We start from the raw sequence: 24817 nt of genomic DNA, 5'->3' as shown, positions 1-24817 counted from the left end.
AGAATTTAAGAGCTGTCCATGGAAACCCGTTGAGAAATGTATTATTACGGGCGCTTTTAGGTTCTTGTGATTCTTGATTTTAGTGCTTCTATAAAGCGGCTTTACGTGGTCACTTCTGAGAGGAGAGGAACGAACAAAGATTTAAATAATGGTAATAATACTAAATCCAGATTCCCAGAAAATGTAGTTAGAATTGCAGCACTAATTAAGTAACTAATTAAGTAATTAAGTACACTTTCTGGGAGCCCCACTGAATGCAGTACTACTAATAATAATAATAGTGGTTAATTAATTTAAATAATTATTAGTAAAATACTGACTGATTTTACTTGATTAATTAATTAATCAGATCCCACCCTTTGCGCAAGTCATAGGACAGCTTACACAAATACAATGCCGTGCATAACATCCGAAACCAGGCCAGGGGCAGGGAATTTAGGGCGTTCAAGATACTGTTCCTACCCCTACCCCAAAATCAAACCCACCCCATGGCCAGTGGTCCGGGGGGGTGTGATCTGAACCTGGAGAGTTACAGGAGTGACGGACTCAGAAACTCTGCGCTTAGGTGCCGCTCTGCACGTTTCGTCTCTCCGAGGTCTGACCGGCGTTGCGCGGTGACGCAGCCCGGGTGACGCGCGCGGCCGACGGCAGGGGTGGGGCCAGCGACTGGCGCTGTCAAGCGCAGCTCAGAGCCCGTGAGGCGGGGGAAGAACGTCGAGGCGCTGGCAGGTAACGGCCTGAGAGAGGGGCGAGTGTCGAGGGCGGGGGCTCCGGCGGGCCTGAGGCGGCGCGGCCTTGGTTTCTGAGGGGAGTTGGGGGCGGCGAGGCGAAGTGAGGAGGGCCGCCGCCGCCGCCTTTCCTGGCCTTCGGAGCGGGGAGCGAAGTGTCCTTGGCGCGACGCTGTTCGGAATGGGGTGACCGACCGTGGTCGCGCGGGCGAGCGGGGGTGGGGGTGGGGAGAGAGAGAAGGGGGTGACGGGAAGAGCGCGAGCGCCCCCTGCCCCCCTCAAGCCCACGTGGGAGCTGGAGCGCGCGCCAAGCCGGGACTCCCCTGAGTTCTCTCTGGGCGGCTGCGAGAGAGGGAGGGAGGGAGGCTCGGGCGCCTGCCGGCTTCTCCCGACTTGCCTCGTTTCCTGTGTTAGCCGGGCGCGCTGGTTAGAGGGCGTGGAGAGGATATGGGGGTGCCTGGCTGCCTTGCCTCTGGCCTTACAGCCCTCTTCAAACCCGGGACAATGAAGCCGAGGGCTGTTACGTCTGCATTTGGGGGTGGGGGTGGGAAACAACGACGGGTGTTTTCATTTTTTGGTGCTTCAAGCCTTTTTTGTTTTCTTTTGAAAGCTACCCTTTGAAAAAAGGATTTTCTTAAAAAGAAAAGGGAAAAGAAAAAAAGGTACTTTGGACTACTAAAGGTTTTCTTTTTTCAGCACACTCCTGTGCATGCCTGCTTTAGTCCCACTGTCGAAACAAAATTTTAAAAAATCCACCTTAGAGACCAACTAAGTTGGTTTTTGGTATGAGCTTTCGTGTGCATGCACACTTCTTCAGTAAGTCCCACTGTGTTCTCGCTGTACGACCTGTTTCCAGGTGGGCGTGCACAGGGTTGTAGACTTGTTCAGTCACCAACCCCACCCCATCCCCAAACCGCCTCCTGAAATGTGATTTGTAGCATGGTTAGGCAAGGGTAATGAACATGGTGATACAGGTTTTTTCCCCAGCACATCCATCCTCTGGTCCATTCTGTAGCTGGGGTGCCAGCTGACAAAAAGGCCTCTTTTGTAACTACCCTTTGTTGCAGGTGGCATTTGGAGAAGGTCACTGGCAAATTATCATGAAGGCAGGCAGGCTGGTATGGGAGCAGGCATGAAGTGCTTGGGTTCCAAACTGTTTTAGGGTTTTACAAGTGAGCACCAGCCTTTTAAATGGGGCTTGGAAGTGAATAGGTAGTCATTGATTATTATTTTTCCTTTTCAACTGTTATGCTTTTTGCCTAATAAGTTTAATGCCTAAGTACAGGTTTGAACTGGCTTTCCCCAGTTTCATGCTCACAAACCACTATAAGTCTGGGAACCCTACATTTGACTTCTTCCTCTGAGCTTAGAGGGGCCCAGTACCCAGAGATATGGAGAAGGAAGCTGTCACATAATGCACTTTCCCATCATAGCTATGATCAGCTGAGATGTCCTGTGTTGTTTTAGGTGTTGCTATCATGAGAAGAGGGCCTTCTTTTAACATTCAGAAATAATTCAGTCTGAGGAGTCAGCCACCTTCTGCATCTGTGGTCAAAATTTTAATAGAGTTCTGTATGTAAAATCTATGTCAGAAGAAATCTGTTGACCTGGCATTTTCCATCCTGGTTCGGTTGATTAAAAGATGGTTCATGAAGCACTGTAAGCAATGTACAATGTGATCTTGAATTTGGAGCTTTTTTTAGGTGCTGCTGTAAACTTTTCTGTCAGTTCTGTGACAGTTTTCAGTTAGTTCTTAGATAGTCAAAACTAGGGATTTCTCTCTCATACAAACTGTACTTCCAACTTTGGGCTGAAGTGTTTTTTCCTGCTCTCATAACAGACTGTTGTTGGTGTACATTTGGCAAATATACCAAGGCCTCTGCCATTGACACATATCTGCTTCTGGTTACGTGACCAACTATCACATTTTTAAAACATTCAGGCCTCTCAGGAATGCTTCCAGCTAATACATTACACTGGATTAGTGGTTGAGGTGGTTATCATATAATAATCCTACAAGGAGTTGCAAATTCCTCCTCTCTCCCCCCCAGCCCCCCCCCCCATTTCTGGGGTGAAGAAAAGCTGAGCCCTCATCTTCGCTCAAAAGCAGATCTGTGGAAGGAAGGAATTTGGGCATAGAGTTTTGTGAAAAGTTTCACTCTGAGCTGATAGTAGAGGGTTGCATTTGTTCCTGCGGCCAGCCTCCATGAAATTTATAACTTTTTAAGTTAACACATTTCAGTAAGAGGGACTTGTGACTTCTTTGTTCGGATGCAGAGCTTTGAAAGAAATCCTAACAAATGTATTTCTGCATGGACACAGAATTTGTTATAAAACAGATATTATGGGAGATATAATAGCGGGAGAGCATTATTCTTTCACCATAATTTGTTATCCATATAAGAGACATGTCCTGCTGGACATCAGTGAGGACTAGAGCACTGCAAAATGACTTGAGTAATAAAACCTAAGTGAGTGAAGTAAAACTGAAGCACCAGATTCTCTTTCTGTAAAAGTACATTTACATGACAAGCATAATTGTTGTACATACACTAGTGTTTCTTGCAGCAAACACTGAAATAATGTGTCCTCGAACACCTGTGTACATCCACTGGGAAACATCTGCCTATTTGAGGGGTCTCAGGAACATGTACTGTGTGTTCTTTATATTTGCTGCAGGAATCTGCAGTTCACAGTAGTTACCTTTACCATTTAAAGTGTGGAGATACACTAGCCTTTTTGATTCTCTTATCTGTGAATTGACCATACAAGAGATGACGACTCACTGAACTTGTACACTTTGTTTTTAAAAGGTAGGCTGCCACTCCTTTGTTGGCTCATTGGCACATTCTTGATACTTCAACACCATCTTTAGAATAAATATTCTAAATAATGTATCATAGCACCAACCTCTTGCTTAACCAGTGGCTGTTATTTTACTTAACCAATCACTAAACAAAGTTTGGCTTGTTTAGTGGTTGGTTGTTTATTCAAATATTCCCAGATAACTCGCATTGATGGCTTGTAGAAGCTGTAAGAATATAGTTTTAAAAGGTCAGTATAACTATTACATACATTACAATCTTCAGACTTCTTTTTAGGGGGGTAAACTAGATTGAGTTTTTTCAGCCATGATACAGAAGAAAAGTATATTCCTGGCTAAATATCCACATGAAGATCCTCCCCACCTTTGTGAAGCTAGTTGGGGCTACTTTGCTCTGATTTGGGATGTTTCTCCAGCCAACTTCACAAAAGCTGTGGTAGGTGGAGGGGGGCTCTTCATAAGGTCACCCATATCAACATATCAGGAAATTAGAAATTGTCCTAGAGGCCTTTGTGAAGACAAAGAGAGAGATGGGTGCCCAAATGTTTTTCAGCTTGTGCTGGACAGTTGAAGCCAAGTTGTAAGGCAGGAAAACTCCTGTTGTTCAAGAGCACACAAAATAAGTTAGCTGTATCTGGCTTAGATGAATTTCATCATTCTAAATAGCTTAGCCAGGAAAAGCACAGCTCAGTTATTACCAGATTATGGAAATATGGGTTTAAATCATGATTTTAAATTATTATTTTGTTTGTAAGTACACACACCCTCTTTAAAAACAAAGGCTTCAGTTTTGTAAGTCATAATTCTCAGAATACGTATGCTTGCTAAGTGGGGTGCAAGAACAAAAAAGATTGTCTTGCAACTAATAAAAGTGATTACTTTTTTAAAAAAAAACCTTTTATCAAATAGCTCGTGTGTGTTACGCACTTACCATATCTATTGGAAGCAAGGAGCAGCTGAGCAAAATAATTATTTATTTAGCTTTATATGTTTAAGGGCACCAAATAGGTCATGTACTTATAGCAGGATCCAAAGAATCATAAACCTAGTTCTGTAATGGCAAGGGATTTTAAGTGCTTTCTTTTTCATAGAAAAGCAGGGGAGTTTTTTTGTTTGTTTTTAAAGTACTGATATTTGTGCAGCATTTAAAAATTGGGGACATTAGCTCAAATTTTTCTGCTTGGTTAATCATTGATTCAATTTATGAGATATAGGCAAGAACTGATTGATGTGTGTCCAAAAGATGCATGATCGGCACCGAACCTGGAAGTGACCTGAAAACGTCACTGAACACTTGACAAAAAGGGCAGGATGTGCTGCACTTATATATGCTCCACCGGGGGGGGGGGCAGGGGGCGGGAATGGATACCCCACGTGAAATGGTCATCAACCGTAAATGTAAGTTCTTTAAAGTCGATCTGAATTTAATACAATGTGACTTACATTTTAAGTTCCACTTAATTTTTTTAAAAAAACTTATATCGACCCTGACACAGTTGAATACCATAAGTGTACCGTAACTAGAAAAATAGAAACATCTTCAAATCAGGAAGTCATTATTAGTGATCTACCCTAATTAATGCATACAACTCTGAAAGTTGCAGAAGTATCATATATGGAAACTATTTAGTTGAATAAGGAGGGCAGAATGACCATGGGACAAAGTTTATTGAACCGCTGGATGGCTGGATTGACTTTATGCAACTTGTTAGCATATCTTATGCTGCTGAAAAGTTCTAGCTCTTTGACTTTGTGCTGCCCTTCCTCACTCTATAAAAAGAACTTGTTCTTGCCATGCACTGCTGACACATCTTGTTCCAGCACTATGTAAAGTGACCAAATATCATTGTTCTAAAACTGCTTTGAGGTTGCCTCTGTTGTTTTGCAATCAAGCAGTATATAAATTTTATTGAATAAATAAATAAATAGTACACTGAATGAGATTGTGACACTTGTTGTTGGTGTTATTTAACCAATATCAAAAGGAAGCCACACATTCTTACTTGGAAGGAAGTACTCTGGTAGTCCTTCATTTCTTTATCCATGCAGTTTCTTCCACACCATCCTCAATCCTTTAATCCTAAAATTTAAACCAATCTTCAAACCCCTTTCCTAAGATTCCACAGACTGAGATCCTAGCTGTACAGTTTGTCTAAACTAAGCAATGATTTGTGAGTATAATTACTTTGGGTGAATTATACAGGCACAATTGGCTTTAAAGGAAGAGGTGAACACTATGCTCGTAAAACTTGTGTTTGATAACTAGGAATGGAGTAATGCCTCCAGTAAGAATTTATGTAACTGAACCTCTTTCTTGTAAATCTTATAGAAGCAGGGTATTGTTCAATGTTTTGCATTTCCCATTTTAAAACTGGTGTGAAATCATTTACAGTGGTACCTCAGATTACATACGCTTCAGGTTACAGACTCCGCTAACCCAGAAATAGTGCTTCAGGTTAAGAACTTTGCTTCATGATGAGAACAGAAATCATGCTCCAGCAGCAGGAGGCCCCATTAGCTAAAGTGGTGCTTCGGGTTAAGAACGGACCTCTGGAACGAATTAAGTACTTAACCCGAGGTACCACAGTACAGCATCAGAATCTATGCTACAGTTATCTTCATAAAATGTTTCCGTTTTTGTTTCCTGTTCAAGCAGGGTTACTGAATAAAATAGCTAGTTTTCATTATTACATTAATTAAATTGTTTTGTATTTTGTTACCCTAAAGATGTTACATGAATACCGTGCTGTAGATGCCATTAGTAATAATCTACTTTCAGACTGGCAGAGAGCTATTCTTAAGGAGCAAATCTTCAAAACTAATCTGTGTCCAGCGTGGGTTGCTTTGCTACTTTCCACCTTTTAGAAAACAAAGCTGTTCAAAATGCAGGTCTTGTCAGTAGAATAGTGAAGACTTTAAAGGCGTAATTAGTTAAATACATTATTGGCTATTCTGCTCTTCCTCATTGCTCAGCATTATTTGATTCAAAGAGCATTCTGCTGCACTTGGTTTCCTGTCCTAGTGATTGGATCTTCCAAAGTTTGACATTGTGATGACCTTGCTGATGTAAGCAGAGAACTGTGGAATGCATTCTGAAGGGTAGTATGGTGTTTTTACAATAACTACATCCATATTGCCTTTGCAGGAAAAACTTGGGCTGATAACGTAGAAACAGTATTCAAAACTCCCACTGTTCTAGGCGAATTTTGTGACAGGAATTTCATTAGCGCGAGCAGTTTCTGAGCTCTGGGCGCAGTACTGCATCAAAGATTTCAGATTAAAACTGCAGAGTGGAAGGAAAGAAGGACCTTTTCTGCCTCCCCACTTCCAGCTACTCTCTGAAGACTGAAGAAGAAACACTCTTAAGAATATTGGGGGGTGGGCAGGGGAAGGACTAGACCATGTGAAAAATGAACATGAATTTTAGCTGCAGTTCATGTTATAAAAAAGCCTAGAAATTCCGTTGTTGCACCAATAACCTAGATTTAAGGTGCCATTTAGCTCCTAGCTTTTATATCTCAGTTTCTAGCACTGTGTGGAAAATGTTGGGACAGGAGAGAACCTCAGGCTGTGGAAACTAAATGCCAGCAACTTTGATACACATATGGCAACTTTAGTGCCTAGCATCTTCAGTTAAACAATGGTAGGGCTGTGAAAGAGTTCTGCCCCAAATCTAGGAAAGCTGATGTCAGTGAGACTGGACAGCATTGAACTAGCGAGATCAATACATCTGATCTAGTATAAAGCAGCTTATTCTCTGGGAAGTGTGCATCAGTGTTGGAAGTAACATGCTGAACTAAATAGTTTCTTGATCTGATCCTGCAGGGCTTCTTTTCTGCCTGAGTAGATGCTATATCTTCCAGAGTTTATTTTAGAAGTTGTCTTTCTCACGGTCATTCACTATGATAATGCTTGACTTATTGGCTTTGTCACTGAGCAGTATTCTTAGTCAATTTCAACAATTTATCCCTTTATCTGGAATTTAAATTGTCTAAAGTGTTCCTGTGTCACTGATCACAATACAACAAAGACTAAAGCACCTTAAAACAGTGTACTAAACTGTGCAAGGGATTGTACCTTTCATTCCTTTTCTCCAGCAGCAAGTTTTAGCTTGTCCTACTTTGCTACTGATGTACTAAGTGAACATCAAGATATTAACTTTGCTATGGAACTTTAGTATAGATATTGCAACAGATAAACATGATTAATCAGATGAATGATTATCTTTTCAACCTGTGCATTTTTTATGACTGAATCATTATTTCTTCTTTCCCAACAGGAGCCCGTCTGCTTCATAACAAAAATGTTTCACTTAAGGACTTGTGCTACTAAACTGAGGCCTCTGACAGCCTCACAGACTGTTAAGACAATCTCTCAGAACAAGCCAGCAGCGCCAAGGACGTTTCAACAAATCAGGTGCTACAGTGCACCTGTTGCTGCTGAGCCATTTTTGAGTGGGACTAGTTCAAACTATGTGGAGGAAATGTACTATGCTTGGTTGGAAAATCCCAAAAGTGTACATAAGGTAAGGAGCAGCCTCCCTAGAATAAAGCCTGTTCTTCTACACTTTGGTTCTCATGTCTTCAGGTAAGTGCGTTTTGTCAGAGTGAGCTCCAACTTGACAACTTGAAGAAGAACCTGGAAACCTTCTGAATCCAGTCAGTTTCAGTTGTGCAAAAATTAAAATGGCTTGGCTGACAAAGAATAGCACTGAGAGAATCAACGTCGGAATGAATTTGGAAAGTTTATGACCGCCTTCCCCCTGAGGAATCTTCTTGGCTTTGGCATGGATATAAAGAAGGATGAACTCCTCTTCTTGGATGTCCACTGAGGAATTGCTGAGCTGCTGTTGATGTTCCTTTTTGAAGTAATTGAGACAGGTCTCCTTTTGTATAGGAACAGTTCTGTTTATAGTGTAAACAACAACCACATTCACGTATCTGTCATTTTAAGCCATGGATTTAACGTGTGTGTGTGTTTATTTTAAACTTGGTCATACTGCATGAATAGTGACTTATATTGCTAGACGTTTATCACATTTGAGAAACAGCTTTAATTATGGCTTCATTGTTTTCTGCTAAGATAAAGCTACACATGACTCCTAATTTGTTCTACTACAAGTTCAGGTACACCCATTATCTGAATGTTATGCTCCCAAGCCCCTTTAAGTAAGACTTCATGTTTTGGACTAGCTACTTGTATACAGAAGAGTGAAAAGTACTTTGATCATAGTACATACCCAGTAGAAATTAATGCATGCCAATAATGGAATGGGAGGTATTAAATTTGTTTCTAGAATCTGATGCAGAATCTGCTATCACATACCTTTTTCTGTCCATTCTGTGGAGAGCAACTGACTGTGAGCATAGAATGTTTTTTAATTACCCAGAGAAGACACACGTGCTAGCCTGTTGTTGATGATGTGTTTAAGAAAGCATCTGACTTCATTTCAGCAAATTTATATTATGCCAAACCATCAATGAACATTCATTCCCTCTTTGTGTATTTAACAGTGAACACCAGTGAACTGGTATAAATAATCCATGACATGCAGCTTTAAAGTGTGGCAGTTTTCATGGTTTCATGTAAACATATTTCGCTTCCACATCTGCCTTCAGGTGGGGAACCACTTGATGCCCTTTTTCTGTCAATGCTGTGCAAATAATTTGTTAGCTATTCATCAGTAGCCCCATGTGACGCAAGTGATACAGTATGAGACTGAAACAAGGAAACAAATGCTAAATTACTTGACGTATGTAGTTGCAACTGGACTGTTTGACCTTGCTCTCTGCTATTTGCAGTTGGCTGTTCTGTACTTAGTGCAGTGGCGCAGCATGGGGCAGTGCCAGAGGAGCCACGGCCCCGGGCATGGATTTTTGAGGGTGCGCGTAGCAAATGCCCGCAGCGTGTCCCAGCCCGGTGCTCCTCTCCCAACATTGGAGGAACCAATGCTTGTGGAGAGGAGCTGCCGCTCAGAGCTGGTATCACGGCGGTGGACTCCATTTGTGCTCTCCCCCTGGGCACGCCCATGTACACGCACACACGTCCCCAGTGGCGTGGAGACACACTCCACCACTGGCTTAGTGTTACCAGCACTTTTTAGTTTGCATTATGGGTTGGTTTTAAAAATTGTATGTTCTGTTTCCACATTAGATGGTAGTATTAGATTATAAAAAGCTAAGCACCCTCTGTGTAAGACAGACAACATTCTTCTGTTAACTAGTTTGTCTATAGAGACTTGCTTGGTAGCCTTTGGTAAAAATCTCCTCTAGAGGTTAGCTTTCTTAAATTACACAGGTGTCTTATTTGCTCTTTTTCTATTAAGGTATAAATATACCAGATATTACTATATTACTATATGGATATATTACTATATGGATATCTAGGCAAGTAAGCTATAATAATAAGTAAGTAAGTAAGTAAGCAAGCAAGCTATAATAAGCTCCTTAGATTTATCTGTCAGGGCATGGCAGTGAGGTGATTTACTAATATTTATGGTAACTTGCTTTCTGGATTCCCTAAATACCAAAGAAGGTCAATCGCAAGTCTGAGATTCATAGCTAAACCTGTTTCTGAAGCTCTGTAATCCTTATCTCTAATGGAACTGGTTTCTTTCATGAGTTTGGAAGAAATGCACTTCTGAGGCCCATCTGCTGAACATACCCATAGGAAAGACCCTTTCTACTGCAGGGTTGTACACATTGCAGCATAATGACATTGTATTGGTGTGTGCCCTGACCTTTGAGCTGCTATGAGTTCACCACTCAAAATGCTTTCAACACCTAGGAATTCTAAACTTTTATCAGGGAAAGTAGTCCATTTCTCTTGAGATAACATGTAATGAAATCCAGTTGCCTGTCTGAAGGTCAAAGAGTGCTTGCATACAGAACCGGAACTGCTGGCTTACTGTAGAACTAGCTATGACAGGACAGTTGCCAAGGCAATGGCACAGTATAATCTGGGTTCGCATAAGGCCAGATTGGAGTTAGCTCAAGAACAAGTACTAGAACAACTTAAATGGTGTATGGGATACAGAGAGCTAGAAAGTAGTTCAGAGCAAGGCAAAATACAACTATAATTAGTCTAATAGTTTCACAGCTGAGCTCCTTTTCAACTAATCCATACTGCATTGCTGCCACTGGTAATAGAATCCTGGTAAGCTAAACTAATTTAAACCACAACAACAAGTTACTATTGCTGCAGGAAACTGGTACAGAACTATTCTGAGTGTGAAGGTAATACAGGTGTTTTAAACACCCTTGTGTTCATGTCTGGAAAGTATATATGTGCACTTTTATGCATTACTTCTGGTGCAATTGGTGCAGGAAACTTTAGCAGCAGTGCATAATGTATTGCACTGTCCTGTTCATATATAATTTAAATATTGGTGAACGAAAGAAGTACTCACTGTTTTCAAAAGCTGTATATGAATTCCCAGCTTTGTTTTAAAAAGATTTCTGGTAAAGCAACCATTCTTTAGTTTCATCATAGTTTAGACTAGTGAGTGATGATTAACTGTTGCATACCCAATATTTCTGCACAGTGAAGTTTTTCTGAAAGTTGTTTTTTATTTTTATTATTATTTATTATTTGTACCCCACCCATCTGGCTGAGTTTCCCCAGCCACTCTGGGTGGCTCCCAATCGAGTGTTAAAAACAATACAGCAACTCATATATAACTCATCTAGGCTGTCTGACTTCCAGTTTCTGTAGATTCTTAGCAGAAAAAAACATTTATGTTGAGTTTGTTAGATGTGCTGAGTTCCTTTTATGATGTGCATGTCCAGCAAGTGCCTGTGTTTCAAAATTTTGCAGTAATTTAAACTTCTACAAGCTCCTACGGGGATCTGGTTTCAAGTGTCATCTCATTATGAACACACTTCACACCTGGTACAGACATCTGTAATTCCAGTTGAGCAATGAACGTTGTGACGATGGTGGTTGTGACTATGAGTAAGAACTGTAAAGGATACTGCATGGTGTTTTATTTTATGAACTTATAGATATGTGGGTGGGTGGGTTACAAAGTGAAAACCATAAAATGGAGGGTAGAATACAAATAATGAAAATTATACTGTTGATAAAAATCCAGAATCAAATTAGTAAAACAAAATATTGAGCCCTGTAAGCTAAAGTGCTTATGCAGGCATTCTGTCAGTTTCTTTGGCAGATGGGAGGAGAAGAGACTGCAGTGGCAGTGCAAAAGAGAAAGTTGCTATGTTGGCAGATCACATCACCCTACAACAAGAGTGTGATCTTTATACAGGCATAATTGTTAAATGGAGGTTGGGGAGCCTGTCCCCACTTTGTTTGTTTTTTAAGGCTATGAAGATGTGGGCTAAGGGGGTGAACATGCATTCCTTAGATAATAGTTATCTATCTATAAATATTTCATATATGATAACTTTCTTGAAATGTCAGAACAATTGCTCTGAGGTAAAGGGTAAAAGGTAAAGGTACCCCTGACCATTAGGTCCAGCTGTGGACGACTCTGGGGTTGCGGCGCTCATCTCACTTTACAGGCTGAGGGAGCCGGCATTTGTCTGCAGACAGTTTTTCCAGGTCATGTGGCCAGCATGACTAAGCCGCTTCTGGCGAACCAGAGCAGCGCACAGAAACGCCATTTACCTTCCCGCCAGAGCAGTACCTATTTATCTACTTGCACTTTGACGGGCTTTCGAACTGCTAGGTGGGCAGCAGCTAGGACTGAACAACAGGAGCTCACCTCGTCGCAGGGATTCAAACCGCTGACCTTTTGATCGGCAAGCCCTAGGCTCTGTGGTTTAGACCACATCGCTCCCCACATCCCATGAGGTAAAGGGTAGCTTTGCATATTGCATTAGGGCTCAGATATCAAATAGTTGGGACGTGGGTGGCGCTGTAGGTTAAACCACAGAGCCTAGGACTTTGCTGATCAGAAGGTTGGCGGTTCGAATCCCTGCAACAGGGTGAGCTCCTGTTGCTTGGTCCCTGCTCCTGCCAACCTAGCAATTCAAAAGCACATCAAAGTGCAAGTAGATAAATAGGTCCCACTCCGGCGGGAAGGTAAACGCCGTTTCCGTGCGCTGCTCTGGTTCGCCCGAAGCGGCTTAGTCGTGCTGGCCACATGACCCGGAAGCTGTACACCGGCTCCCTCAGCCAATAAAGCGAGATGAGCACCGCAACCCCGAAGTCGGTCACGACTGGACCTAATGGTCAGGGATCCCTTTACCTTTACCTTATCAAATAGTAAGCTTGCATAGTAAGCTTGCAGTTTAATTTTTTGTGTTTAGAATCTAATATAAATTTCTGAGAATATTCACTGAAATAACCACTTAATTAGCCATACATACTGCACCTACCATGAGAAGAAAGAAACAAGAATAAGTGGTGTCAAAATAATTGAGGCAGATGCAAATAAATTGATACTTCTTGGCTTTGTTGTACTCCGGTGAAGAAGAAATTAAGAGTGAATTAGAGGCCACCCACTGAAAACTTTGCCATGCATGTGGCAGAGAGCCCCCTTTTAAAAAACGCTCACATTCTTCCGTATCTGTTACTTCAGATGTATGATGGGTTATTTTTACTTACTGGATTTTTCAGGGTAAAGACAGGATTCATCTAATAAGCCCCCCCCTGTGGGAGCCCTGTGGAAATTGGCTTTGAGGGGGTTGGGAGAAATCCCAAAATAAAGTGCAGGAGAAGTAGAGAGAGGATTGTTGTGTCTGGCAAGCTGAAATGCTGGCTGGGCTCATTAGATGAATCTTGCCGATTAGTTTGTAAATTTAAAAGAGGGAGCCTGCACACCTGGGGAAAAGATCACACAGATCTTGGGATAGCTTGATAGTGTTAAAGATATCACTTTATTAATTAAATTGGTTTTCTTTTCCAGGTACTAGCTTAAAAATCAAATTGAGATTATGTTTTGGAACAACAGCTCTCAAGACAATTTACAACCTTACATCATTTTTTAATTCTAGAATTTAAGACTAGATGGATGTTTGCTTTTGTTTCCTTTTATTCTTATTATAATATTATAATATTAAAAATCAAAGGATCTCTGTTTCTCCTACAGAATGTTGTGTGTGTCTGTTGGGGTGGGGAGTGAGGGATTAGAGGATGAAAGTGAGCAGATTGGCCTGTTGGCCTTGACAATTTATAGTAAATAGCCTAGGGACCTAGGGTAGGATGGGTGTGCACAAGAAAAAGAGATAAAGTTCAATCTTTCTATAAATATTGTTACTGCTAAGACAGGTGAAACACCATCCAAGTGCGTAGGCAACAATGGAGGAAAACAATGGGAGTGTAGGTAGAACAGCCAATAACAGTTTATTGCTGTTGGTACTGTATTGCCTTCGACACACAGTTATAGACACGGACACTAATGGAGAGATGCCTCCCAGCCATCTGGCTGGGACAGCACCTGAGGGATACCTGTGTGAAAACTTGAAGAACAGCAACAGGATGTGGAGTAGCTAGGGACTATACTTCCTTGCTACTTGAGGCAAAACATTGGCAAGCCAGGTTCATTTTCTATAAACAGCAGGACTCTGCAAAGGTATGTTTTTCTGCAGATTTGTGGATTCCGAGCCTCCTTGCAACACTAAAACCAAATGTGTCAGAATTTAGCAAGGACCTCCAAATTGGACAAGTGGGGAGATTTTGGGCTAGAGTTAAAGACTACCCTTCTCGGAAACCTTTCTCTCCCATAGCAATGAAGTGCTTGGGTGAATCTTCCTCACTACCACTACAGGCCTTGAACAGCCCTATGTAAAATCATAGAATTGTAGAGTTGGACAGGGCGACGAGGGTCATCTAGTCCAACCCCCTGCAATGCAGGAGTCTTTCGACCAATGTGGGGCTCAAACCCACGACCCTAGTATTAAGAGTCTCACGCTGTGATGACTGAGCTATCTTGCTGGAGCCCTGTTAGGAAATAAACCACAACATTTTTTTAAGGTTCTCCACTTGTACAGTGGTACCTTGGGTTACATACGCTTCAGGTTACATACTGCTAACCCAGAAATAGTGCTTCAGGTTAAGAACTTTGCTTCAGGATGAGAACAGAAATCATGCTCCGGCGCGGCGGCAACAGCAGGAGACCCCATTAGCTAAAGTGGTGCTTCAGGTTAAGAACAGTTTCAGGTTAAGAACAGACCTCCGGAACGAATTAAGTACTTAACCTGAGGTACCACTGTATTCTAAGTAGCAGTTACGTGGTATCTATAGTGCCTTATAATTGCATCACACTTTTTATTTTCTTGTAAACCTTAACAATAGCCTAAAATGTAGATCAGTATTATTACGGTATTCCTGTATTATAGATGGGAGCAAAGGCTAAGTAAAAGTGGCTTGACTTAAATACCTAGAAGAAATTAAATTTGAGCCAGGCACTCATGCTATACCAGCTGAAAACATGCTGTACTGTATAGATCCTGTGACTTTGGTAATTGACACATTTGGTAAGGACATGCTATGCTTAAATACTGTTGTTACGCTTTTTTCCCTCCCTAGCTTTGGTAGGTGGAGGGACGTTCTCTGGAATTCTAATGATGGGTTAAGTGTGCAGGTTACAAACTCATTTGAGACTTGTGACAACTGGGTGGAGAAGTGAATCGGTTCCTTTTTTATTTTTAGGTCACTGAAAAGGGAAGCACTGAATAATGTCTTAATGAATAGTTGAGCCTTAACCTGTTTTATATGCGGCATCTCACAGCTAATGGTTGGCAGTCACCTCTACTTATTCATCAAATAGCATGGATAGGACAGTCTCTAGAATTTAGTCTGACCTGAAAAGAACTTTAGATACCATTTGCTGGTGCTATTTCCTTCAGGCTGAAGTCACAAAGTTAACTATTAACTATAATGGCTAATATTACAGGTTATTGCTATACTGAAGAGTTGTTACATCCCTTAGAGATTTAAGGTTTTTTTTTTTCTAGAAATCAGATAAACCATATCTCAGACATTGCCATTGTTTCCTAACTAGCAACAGATAAGGCCGAATTCCAAATTACTGAATGGAAAAGACTATATTGTCTTGTTTTCTTACCTACTGCTCTTTCTCATGGGCACATGCATGTGTATGCATACTTTGTGTTTGGTTGCCCGTCTTTTTCCTGGAAAATGGTAACTGAGTCAAGATGTTGCTTTTGCATTTGTTTTTTGCTCATTAGAAGATCTGGGGGAACCCAGAACATTGAGAAGAATGGTATGTGGTCTTATCATAAGAGCAACTGATGACCAAACTATACATTGCATGAAACATTTTACCAGAACATCTGATTTTTTTTGGTTTACATAAAAGTGGCAATGATGGGTCTAAAATCGATTAGAGGAATTGTGCCATTTAACTATTTCTCCCCATATCATTTTCCTTATCTAAATTCTAAAATCCAAAACTGCAATGCTCTGTTTATTGAAGTTCACAATTTGAATATCATTTTGGCAATATGCATAGTAGTAGGAAAATATTTGACATGGTTGCAAAACATACTAAGCAGTTCGAAGAGGCAATTCTCACTCTAAAAAATTACTTTATTCTTTTTTTAGTCATGGGACATATTCTTTCGCAATGCCAATGCTGGAGCTGCTCCCGGTACTGCTTACCAAAGCCCCCCTCCATTAAGTACCAGCCTATCAACGCTAACACACGCACAGTCTCTGGTTCAAGCACAGCCGAATGTAGATAAACTGGTTGAAGATCATCTTGCAGTCCAGTCTCTTATTAGGGCCTATCAGGTAAGATAACATCTTCTTACTTCTCTGCTGATGTGTAAACATCTAGCACTATTTTTTGCCAGCCCCAAGTTTAAAAGAGATTCTTATAGAGTTTGTGTGTGTGTGTGTGTGTGTGTGTGTATTTGCCTCCAAAATAAGACTTAAAAAATCGAACATTGATAGGAATGTAGGGAAAAGAAACGAGTAGGAGTTCTCCTTCTACCAGTGAGTGCCTTGCATCCCACACTGGCAGATATAGATTTGCCACTTCAGGCCCAGGCTGAGCTATATTACACTCTGTTTGCCAGTACATGGGCAAACTTTCTATACACCAAAATTTGTTCTTGAACAGTAGACTGCTCAGGAGAGGTTATGTGCAGAAATGGTGTGTGTGTAAGCATCTAATTTACCTTTTTATGGTAAGCTATAGCTATAGCTGGTCTTCAGAAATGGAATGAGGCATGTTGTGTACCCACACACCAGTGGGAGACTCAGTGGCTGCTGGAGAGTTGATCTCCCTCACTTTTAGGAAGAAAAGCATCACACCCATCAGGTAGCCTGTGGCTATGGAAGTTTGAGATGATAAGACTGGCCTACTGCTGTCACCATATAAAGCTTATTGCAAGCCCACCACATAAGGTTACAACATTGCCATTTTAGTGCTTAGAAAATGTGTGATTTTCTTGATCTAATCCATGGTCTCAAAAAAGTTTCCATTATTAATGTTACTTTTAAAAAGAAAATCCCTACCCTTTAACCTCAAGCAGATTTCAAAATAGACAAGATTGTTAGATTATTGTTAGAGTATCAAAAGAAGATCAACCAACCTGCTACTTCTAGCATTTTTCCAAAACTGAAAGTAGATCATGGTTTGCCAAAATATCAGCCTGGCTTTGGCCAGGTTTCAGGAACAAGACGTGTGATATAGCAGCAGACAGCTCTATTCAGCTGCTGCTTTGTGCAGGTGGGTTGTGTGGAATCATGAAAGATAAGGCAGAGTTAAAGATGATGCTAGCTAGAAAATAAATGCACACACAAAAAATGAAAATTTCAGAACTAGAATAATTTTACCAAAACTACATGAAAGGACTGTCAAATACTTCCCTAAGAGGCTAGTATGAAAGCTTGAAAATATTTCTCAAACAACTAATTGTAGGCTAATTGATATGTACTGAACTTAAAGCTTTGCAAAACGTGTCAATTTTTCCTTGATAAAAACAGTCTCCTATTAAATGATTGTCACACAATGGTGTGCTTTTACCCATCAGAATATACAAGTGAAAAGAATGTGTTAAAATGATTGTATCCTTCAGAGTGTTATACTCCTTGGGACAGCTTTTCCCCATTGCAGTTTCTTTTGCTATATCTTTCTCTTCAAGTTCTGGAAACAAACAAGGAAACAGGTAAGATTCTTCACTAGAGAGGGTGATAATGTTAGTCATGCTCAGAGTAGACTCATTGAAATCAGTGAATTTAAGTAACAAGTTTGTTGATTTCACTCTGTATACATGGGTGATATCCAACTGGATCTGATATGAGTATGACTTTGTTGCTATCATCCACAGATAACTGTTGTTTAATTATTTGTCACCTCCACAAATACTGTATCAGAAAAGATTTACTAGTTAGGAGGAGGTTCTAATGGAAATAGATGTAATAATTGGCTGCCGCTGAGGAAATCAATGATATGAATCAGAACTAAACAGCAGCAGTGGGACTGAGGTCTCTGAGGCATCTGGTCTCTGATGTTTCTGCTAATCCATGGCAGATACCAATAATAATGTCTTATTGCTCAAACAATACAAATAAAAGTGAGCAGCCTATTAGATGCAGTCTTTTTTAAATCATCCAGTAATAATACAACCTTCACAAGAATAATGTAAAAAATATGTCGTTTGGCTTCTGAATGGTAAAGCACTTAAATTCTGACAATTCTTTTAAAACATGATAACGCAAGAAGTGAAATCTAGTTCCTGCATATTTACATTAAGCAGATGTTTAGTTTATTGTATAGCGATTAAGCTTCAAATTCCAAAAGTTACTGGTTACATTGTTCATGCTTCTGGGCTGAAATTCTTGCTGATTAATGTCTGACTTGTCAGTTTGCCTGACCCAAATAAAACACACTTGGGCACAAGGAAGTTTAATACAGAGAAAACTTTTGAAGGAGCAAGCATGTTTCTGTAGAAGAACAATAGCTAAAAACAATATATTCTCTTGAAGCTGGGCCTCATGGAGGATTTTTAATTGAAATTCAAAGGTGGAGTGAAATAGAAAAGAAATAAATCTCAACAAGGCCACTTCCAGACAAATATGTTAATTAGGTATGTTCATCCCTTGACTGGCTGAGGAAATATATCAGAAAACATCGTAAAGGCACTACTTATTTTACTTATTGCATCTAATAAGCAGTACAATCATGTCCTTCAAGATCCCATCTAATATTTAGAATAAGGACATGAAACCGAGCCATCATGGGCTACATCTTTTTGAATGTAAGCCACAAAGATGTTTTCTGGGAATAAATTTACAAAAATAAGCAGCATTTTAACAGATGTATTCAGCACTTTCCACATTTCTAAGTGAATATTTATCATGGATGTCCCTTTGCCCCACTGAGTTTTTGTACTATTACAGTATTTTTACTCCTTTAGTTTAAGAAAAGTTCGGTTCCAGTCTGACATATTGTGTAAAATGAGATCAGTATTAAGATTTGCATTGATCTCTGTAAACTTGAAACAATAGCATTACAGAAAATCTGCAATGTGAAACATGATTGATAACCAGCTTTGTGACTAATTTTGTTGTTGTTTCTAGGTCAGGGGTCACCACATTGCCAAGCTTGATCCTCTCGGCATTAGTTGTGTAAATTTTGATGAATCGGCAGTAACTGATTCTCCAAACGTCGGTGAGAATTACTCTGCAAATTAATTCTAATGTAATTTTAACTTTTATACCCCTTTCCTTTCCATCCCCTTCCTCCCCACCCCTCTTCTGGTATCCACTTTCCTTTTCATTCCTGGCCCATTTCATAGATTCGAGGGCATCATGTAGCACAGCTCGACCCACTGGGCATCTTGGATGCTGATCTGGACTCTTCCGTTCCAGCCGATATTATCACTTCCGCAGATAAACTGGGTGAGGGCTCCGAGAGCAGTTAGTGCCGCATTGCTTGAGCTCCTCCTCTCTCACTTTCACAGCTTCTAGTTAGATTGCTTCACTAAGTCTGAAGGGAAAGGTCTTAAGTTTCCTTTATAATGATCACTTTTTAAAAAATTGAACAGCAGCAAAGTAGTTCTGTCCCTTGTCACTTACCACTGTGGGCACAAGGTGTTACATGTGCAATACAAGCCAGTTTGTTCTCTTCTACTGTTAATTTTGAGTTCAGTAGTTAAGGGCTCTGAGTAGGTTAGTAGTGTCTATTATTTGCCTCTGAGGAAATGAGGACTATTTTGGAGTCACGTAAACAGGCCTTCTTCCTTGCCTTTAGCATCCCTTGACCCCCAGTGTTCAGTAGGTCTCTTGCTTGGAACTGCAGTGACTTGATTCAGCAGCTTGGAGTTCTGCAGTGATGCTACTGGGGAGGAACGGGGTGGTTTTTCAAAAGCCTTCAGGCAAGTCTTGTGGTATTTCCTCACTCAGTTCAGTTGTAATCCTTAGCTATGCAGCTTGCCCTAAAATCCTAAGAGTAGCTGAACCAATGACTTTCAGTGATCATGACGAGGAAGCTTTGGAGTTTATTCCCACATCTAATCAAGAGACTGAAATGGTGAGACCCTTGGTTGCAAGGTGCATGTATGTTGCTCAGATGAGGGTGTGTGTGCTGAGCCATGTTTGAAATTCGGTTTTCCAGTAAAGTCCAACCTGATCTTTTAAGTTTGATCACTAGTATTTTTTCCAAGCATAGCACAGGTTACGGTGGCTGAGCTCTATTTATTGCTGGTGCTTTCTACAGGTTAATCAACCTGGCTCCGCAAGCGCTTTTAAGTAGCATGCTTCTAACTTAGAATAGAACAATAATAATGACCACTAACTCCTTTCAAGACTGACATGTGATTAGAGTATTTGTGCATGTAATATTTTGAGATGGTCATGATTGATGTGCTCATAGAATGTATATTTGTAAAATGGAAGGTATCCAAAGGAGAAAAAAACAAAACTGTAATGGATGTTGTTTTGCTCATGTTCAGTCCACTTGGCTACACTATCATCTTCAACTTACAGTTGGCATTCTGATGTTGTTGCCCCCTTTATGTTAAAGATCCATTACTCATACAAGAGTGTTGGTCGTGAAGTTCAGGGGTTCTTTTCAGGCCTTTGAGGGGGATCCCTAATGTGTTCTACAGTACTCCTTTGACATTACACACATTAAATCATATTCTGCAAGTATGTCAGATACAGGACAGTGGAGTGCAGCACCCCTTTACAGTGGAGTAGAGGTGATGAATTCAGATAGAATAGACGTTTTGAGGAGGGAAATCATAAGTGGGTCCCTGCAGGATAGTGAATCTGACTCTATAACCCATTTTACTTATGTCCCTGCTTGATAATGGCTGCGTTATTACTCTTGTAGTCTGTCATTAATACTTCACAAGGGTAGAGTTACACCACCACCACATGCTAAGTTATCTGTGGCAATGGACACTGCAAACTCAGTAAGGTGTAGAGTGGTTCATGTGCCTTAGAACAATGGTAGCCAAAAGTGTATTCACACTGATACAGCAGCATCCGTTTCTGTCCAGTGTGGAATTACCGTAGTTGTGTATACTCTTTACTACAACAAAATGGGCATACTACAAAATGGGCAAATGTGTGCAAGCTCAGGCACTAGCTCTTAAAAGTTACAGCTCATACAACAACCAGATGGGTGGAAGCAGTTCAGGTAGCCTGATGCAATGGGTACTGTTAGGTGAAAACTGAGGGAGAGCCAAATGTGCCTGGTATCTCAGCAGAGCTGATGGAAGAGCCCTGCTTACCACCTCTCTCCCTCAAGATCCTGAACAAATTCTGGAATACATAGGAAACTACCTTGTACCAAACCATTTGTCTGCCTAGTCCAGTATTGTCTACTTTGACTGGCTGTGTCTCTCCAGGGTGTCAGGGCTGAAGCCTTTTCCATCACCTTCTACCTGAGCCTTTTAAGTGGATGTGCCAGGGATTGAACCCAGGATCTTCTGTGTGCAAAGCATGTATTCTATCACTGAGTTATGTTTACTTTCCACATGTAAGCAGTTGGTTGCTCTCTATATAGCTGCTTTCTCAAGCATTGCTTTAAGCTCAATAGGCTGGCTTAAAATTGGGTGCTGTGTCTTGACAGGATTTTACGGAGTGCTTATTGCAACAGACCTGTAGCTCAGAAAAAGTTTGTTAAAAAGCAGTTTTGTTAACTTCAAGATAATTTGCTCTTGAAATTATTACTGAGTATAGTTCATGACACAGGGGAGCTGCTACCTGTATTAGTAAACTTGCAGCAATCTGGTGAGTTATGCACCAGCCACACACCAGCTGGTTTTTCTGGGATGTGCATTGGAACAGCTGGCACACACTGTACCTCAACATAGTTTATTCGTTTTTGCAAGCTCTACTTCCTTTTTGGGAAACTGAATTCCTTTTTAGTGCTTCTTTATAAATGTGCTTATAGACATAAAGGCAAGCAGGTCTGCTATTAAGGGCTGCTTGGCAGGCAACTTGAACAGGGTAAGCAAACAAACCATAGCTAAAGGTATATGTCTGATCCGCACATAATGCCATGTCATAGATATAACAGGTCAAGCTTTCGGAATCCAACGACAAGCCATGGCTTCACATCACAGTTTGTTGATAGTTAACATACCATAGTTCAGCTGCTAGGCAGTTTGAAGATTATCATACTAAATAAAACCATGGCTTAGCTTTGCTTGCAAACCTGGCCTGTATCAAGGGCAGGGCGGAGCCCTTATAGTAATATCTGTTTGTAAGAAAGGGACTCCTGCAGCCAGATGTTTCATACCAATGCCCCATTCATACTGCAGGCATGGAATGGGGAACTATAAGTAAACACAACTTGTGCCTCTTGGGAGATAAGCCAGCAGCAAAATAAGCTTTCAGAGACATATCTTGCTATTTCCTTTGAAACTAATTAGTGGCTCAATACAGTACACACACACATACCGTATTTTTCGTTCTATAAGATGCACCAGACCACAAGACGCACCTAGTTTTTGGAGGAGGAAAACAAGAAAAAAAATATCAGAAGCCAGAACAGCAATAGGGATCGCTGTGCAGTGAAAACAGCAATCTCTCTTGCTGTTCTGGCTTCTGTGATAGCTGCGCAGCCTGCATTCGCTCCATAAGATGCACACACATTTCCCCTTACTTTTTAGGAGGGAAAAAGTGAGTCTTATAGAGCAAAAAATACGGTATATATAACTTGGGAGGGTATAATCAAGTGGTATATAATTTTCATGAAATAAATAAAAATAGGGTAAGATAATTCAAATCTAGCTAGTATTTGGGGGGGGGGAGGCCAAATTCTTACTGAGAAGAGGTTCCGCCATTACTAGAGCCCTTCTCTGCTGATTAGCAGCACTGAAAGGATGAATTTGTTACTATTGTCCTTTGATAGTAGAAGCGCTGTGCTAATGTGGTTTTTATGCTGAATGCATTATTTGCTGCTGAAAGCTAAGTGATACCCATTTGCAGTTTATCAACTTCTATGGAAGAGGTTTGTATAGGTATTCATCTTGTTATGTTGAACTGCTTGCTGTACATAGGAATAAACTCTGTGATTATTTTTGGTCCCAAATAATCCTAAAGTACAATTTGTAGAGATAAGTACTGGCCTTGTGCTGGTGAGCTTGTGTGCCTGCCTTTTAAACCATGAATTCAAACAAGTACAAAGTCACTATGTTCCTAGATATGAAAATGCCAATTAGGGAGAGTCACGTGGAAGGTGGTTGATAGTAGCCATTGAAGTGTGGCTTACATTTTAGTGGGGGGGAAATGTTGACCTTTTAAGTCAGGCTTCCTCAAACTCGGTGTCAGGCCTGGTCCTCCAGATGTTTTGAGACTACAATTCCCATTCTCCTTGACCACTGGTCCTGCTAGCTACGGATCATGGGAGTTGTGGGCCAAAAACATCTGGAGGGCCGAGTTTGAGGGTGCCCGTTTTAAGTGATCTAGCAGAATGACTTCAGTTGTTGCTATAATACTGTTCCCCCTTTTTGTACATTTTGACATTTTATTCCTTGGATACAAGTATTTTATAATTAAGACAGGGAGATTCAGAACTACATTTTCTCATTCAAAATATCCCGTTATCTTGTTTTATTCCTTGCTTTCACAGCACTATATTAATTGTTTAATTGGTGTCTCACCAATATCCAGTGCAGATATTATTATTACAACCGTATACCCTTGAAGAACAAGCATTCCTTCCTCCATAAAAAGTAAATAGAATTGTTGCTTTTTAAATCTTACTCCTCTACAGTGCTGTTCTACAAGATAGGTTATGCTGCATTCAGGCCAGTAAAACACAGACACAGAACCAATCAGAGACTGTAGGCACATCACCTTCCTTTTCTGCAGCCTCTGCTGTATTTTGACTCAGCAGAAAATGTCATGCTGGTTGTTTGTTTGTTTCTATTAGCAGGCCTTCAAGGTCTAGCAACAAACCTATGGCTGGAAACAGAATATTCAGTCCACATTGTCTCAGGAGGTCTTTGGAAGGGCAGGCTCTCTGCTTCTGTGAGTCAGTCCATTCTTGCCCTTGAGTCAGGGAATGGTGCTGTGCAGCTACCTTTTTGCCCACCCACACAAATTTCCTGTTTCTAACTGATTTGCTCCTGGGACCCAATCCCAAAATACCCAGCCCAGAACATGAAGACTCCCAGTCCTTGCATGCTGTGGTTGATTATGTGACATTTGAGTTCAGTGAATGCTTTGAACTCTTGTAGTCTAACATAAGCAGTCCTCCAGTAGGATTTACCATGTGAAATGGAAATACTTTTGTAGAATGGTTAAATTTTCAACTTAACATTCTTTAGAAATTCGTCACTTCCAAAGTTTCCTAGAGAAAGTTATGTAAGGCAGCCGCTTGGACATCATCTGTTCTAGACTAAATTGATTTGTTCCATTTGTTAGGCCATATTCGATTCATTCCTTTCTCTAAGACAGTTTGCACCATGCATAGAGGCATGGTATGAACCAAAATCTAGACTAACACCTGGGACAATAAACTCATCAATAAATTGTCCTCAGATTTTATCAGGTGCCACTCCAACAATGGCAAGGAGCAGTGACAGACTATGGAGCATGGGTGACAGGTTTTGTCTTGTTCCTACATCATGAACCATAACATCTTTCACAGCATTATGCCCTTTGCTCTTCAAAATAGTTGCCTTGTTATATTTGCTCTGGATCCATCTTTCCAGGGATCCTATGAAGGAACCTGAGTCACTCTACAATATATGTGATCCTCTCCTTCATTTAATGGCTAATGGTGCTGAGAACTCATTTGGAAAGCTGCAGGACAAGGCATGATGTTCCTTGGGACAGCAACCCATAAATTTGTTTTACCTCCCTCCAA

At 40.8% G+C, this 24817-nt stretch overlaps 1 protein-coding gene across 4 annotated transcripts in view; it reads left to right on the top strand.

Annotated features, from left to right (window-relative positions):
* The first annotated feature begins 601 nt into the window (after positions 1 to 601).
* Positions 602 to 24817, top strand: part of OGDH (oxoglutarate dehydrogenase) — a 58398-nt gene continuing 34182 nt past the window's right edge. For 2 of the 4 annotated variants that reach the window (XM_053366570.1, XM_053366568.1), the window contains exons 1-4: positions 602 to 729; positions 7832 to 8077; positions 16084 to 16272; positions 19287 to 19389. In XM_053366570.1, the coding sequence (XP_053222545.1) occupies positions 7856 to 8077; positions 16084 to 16272; positions 19287 to 19389 (514 nt within the window). In that variant the 5' untranslated portion in view covers positions 602 to 729; positions 7832 to 7855. Of the gene's footprint in view, positions 730 to 7831; positions 8078 to 16083; positions 16273 to 19068; positions 19160 to 19286; positions 19390 to 24817 lie in introns of all 4 variants that reach the window. The other 2 variants (XM_053366571.1, XM_053366569.1) reach the window with 1 other exon arrangement.

This window comes from Podarcis raffonei, chromosome 15 (assembly GCF_027172205.1).
Source record: "Podarcis raffonei isolate rPodRaf1 chromosome 15, rPodRaf1.pri, whole genome shotgun sequence".
In the NCBI taxonomy this organism is placed as follows: Eukaryota; Metazoa; Chordata; class Lepidosauria; order Squamata; family Lacertidae; genus Podarcis; species Podarcis raffonei.
This window is presented reverse-complemented; position numbering and strand designations above follow the sequence as displayed.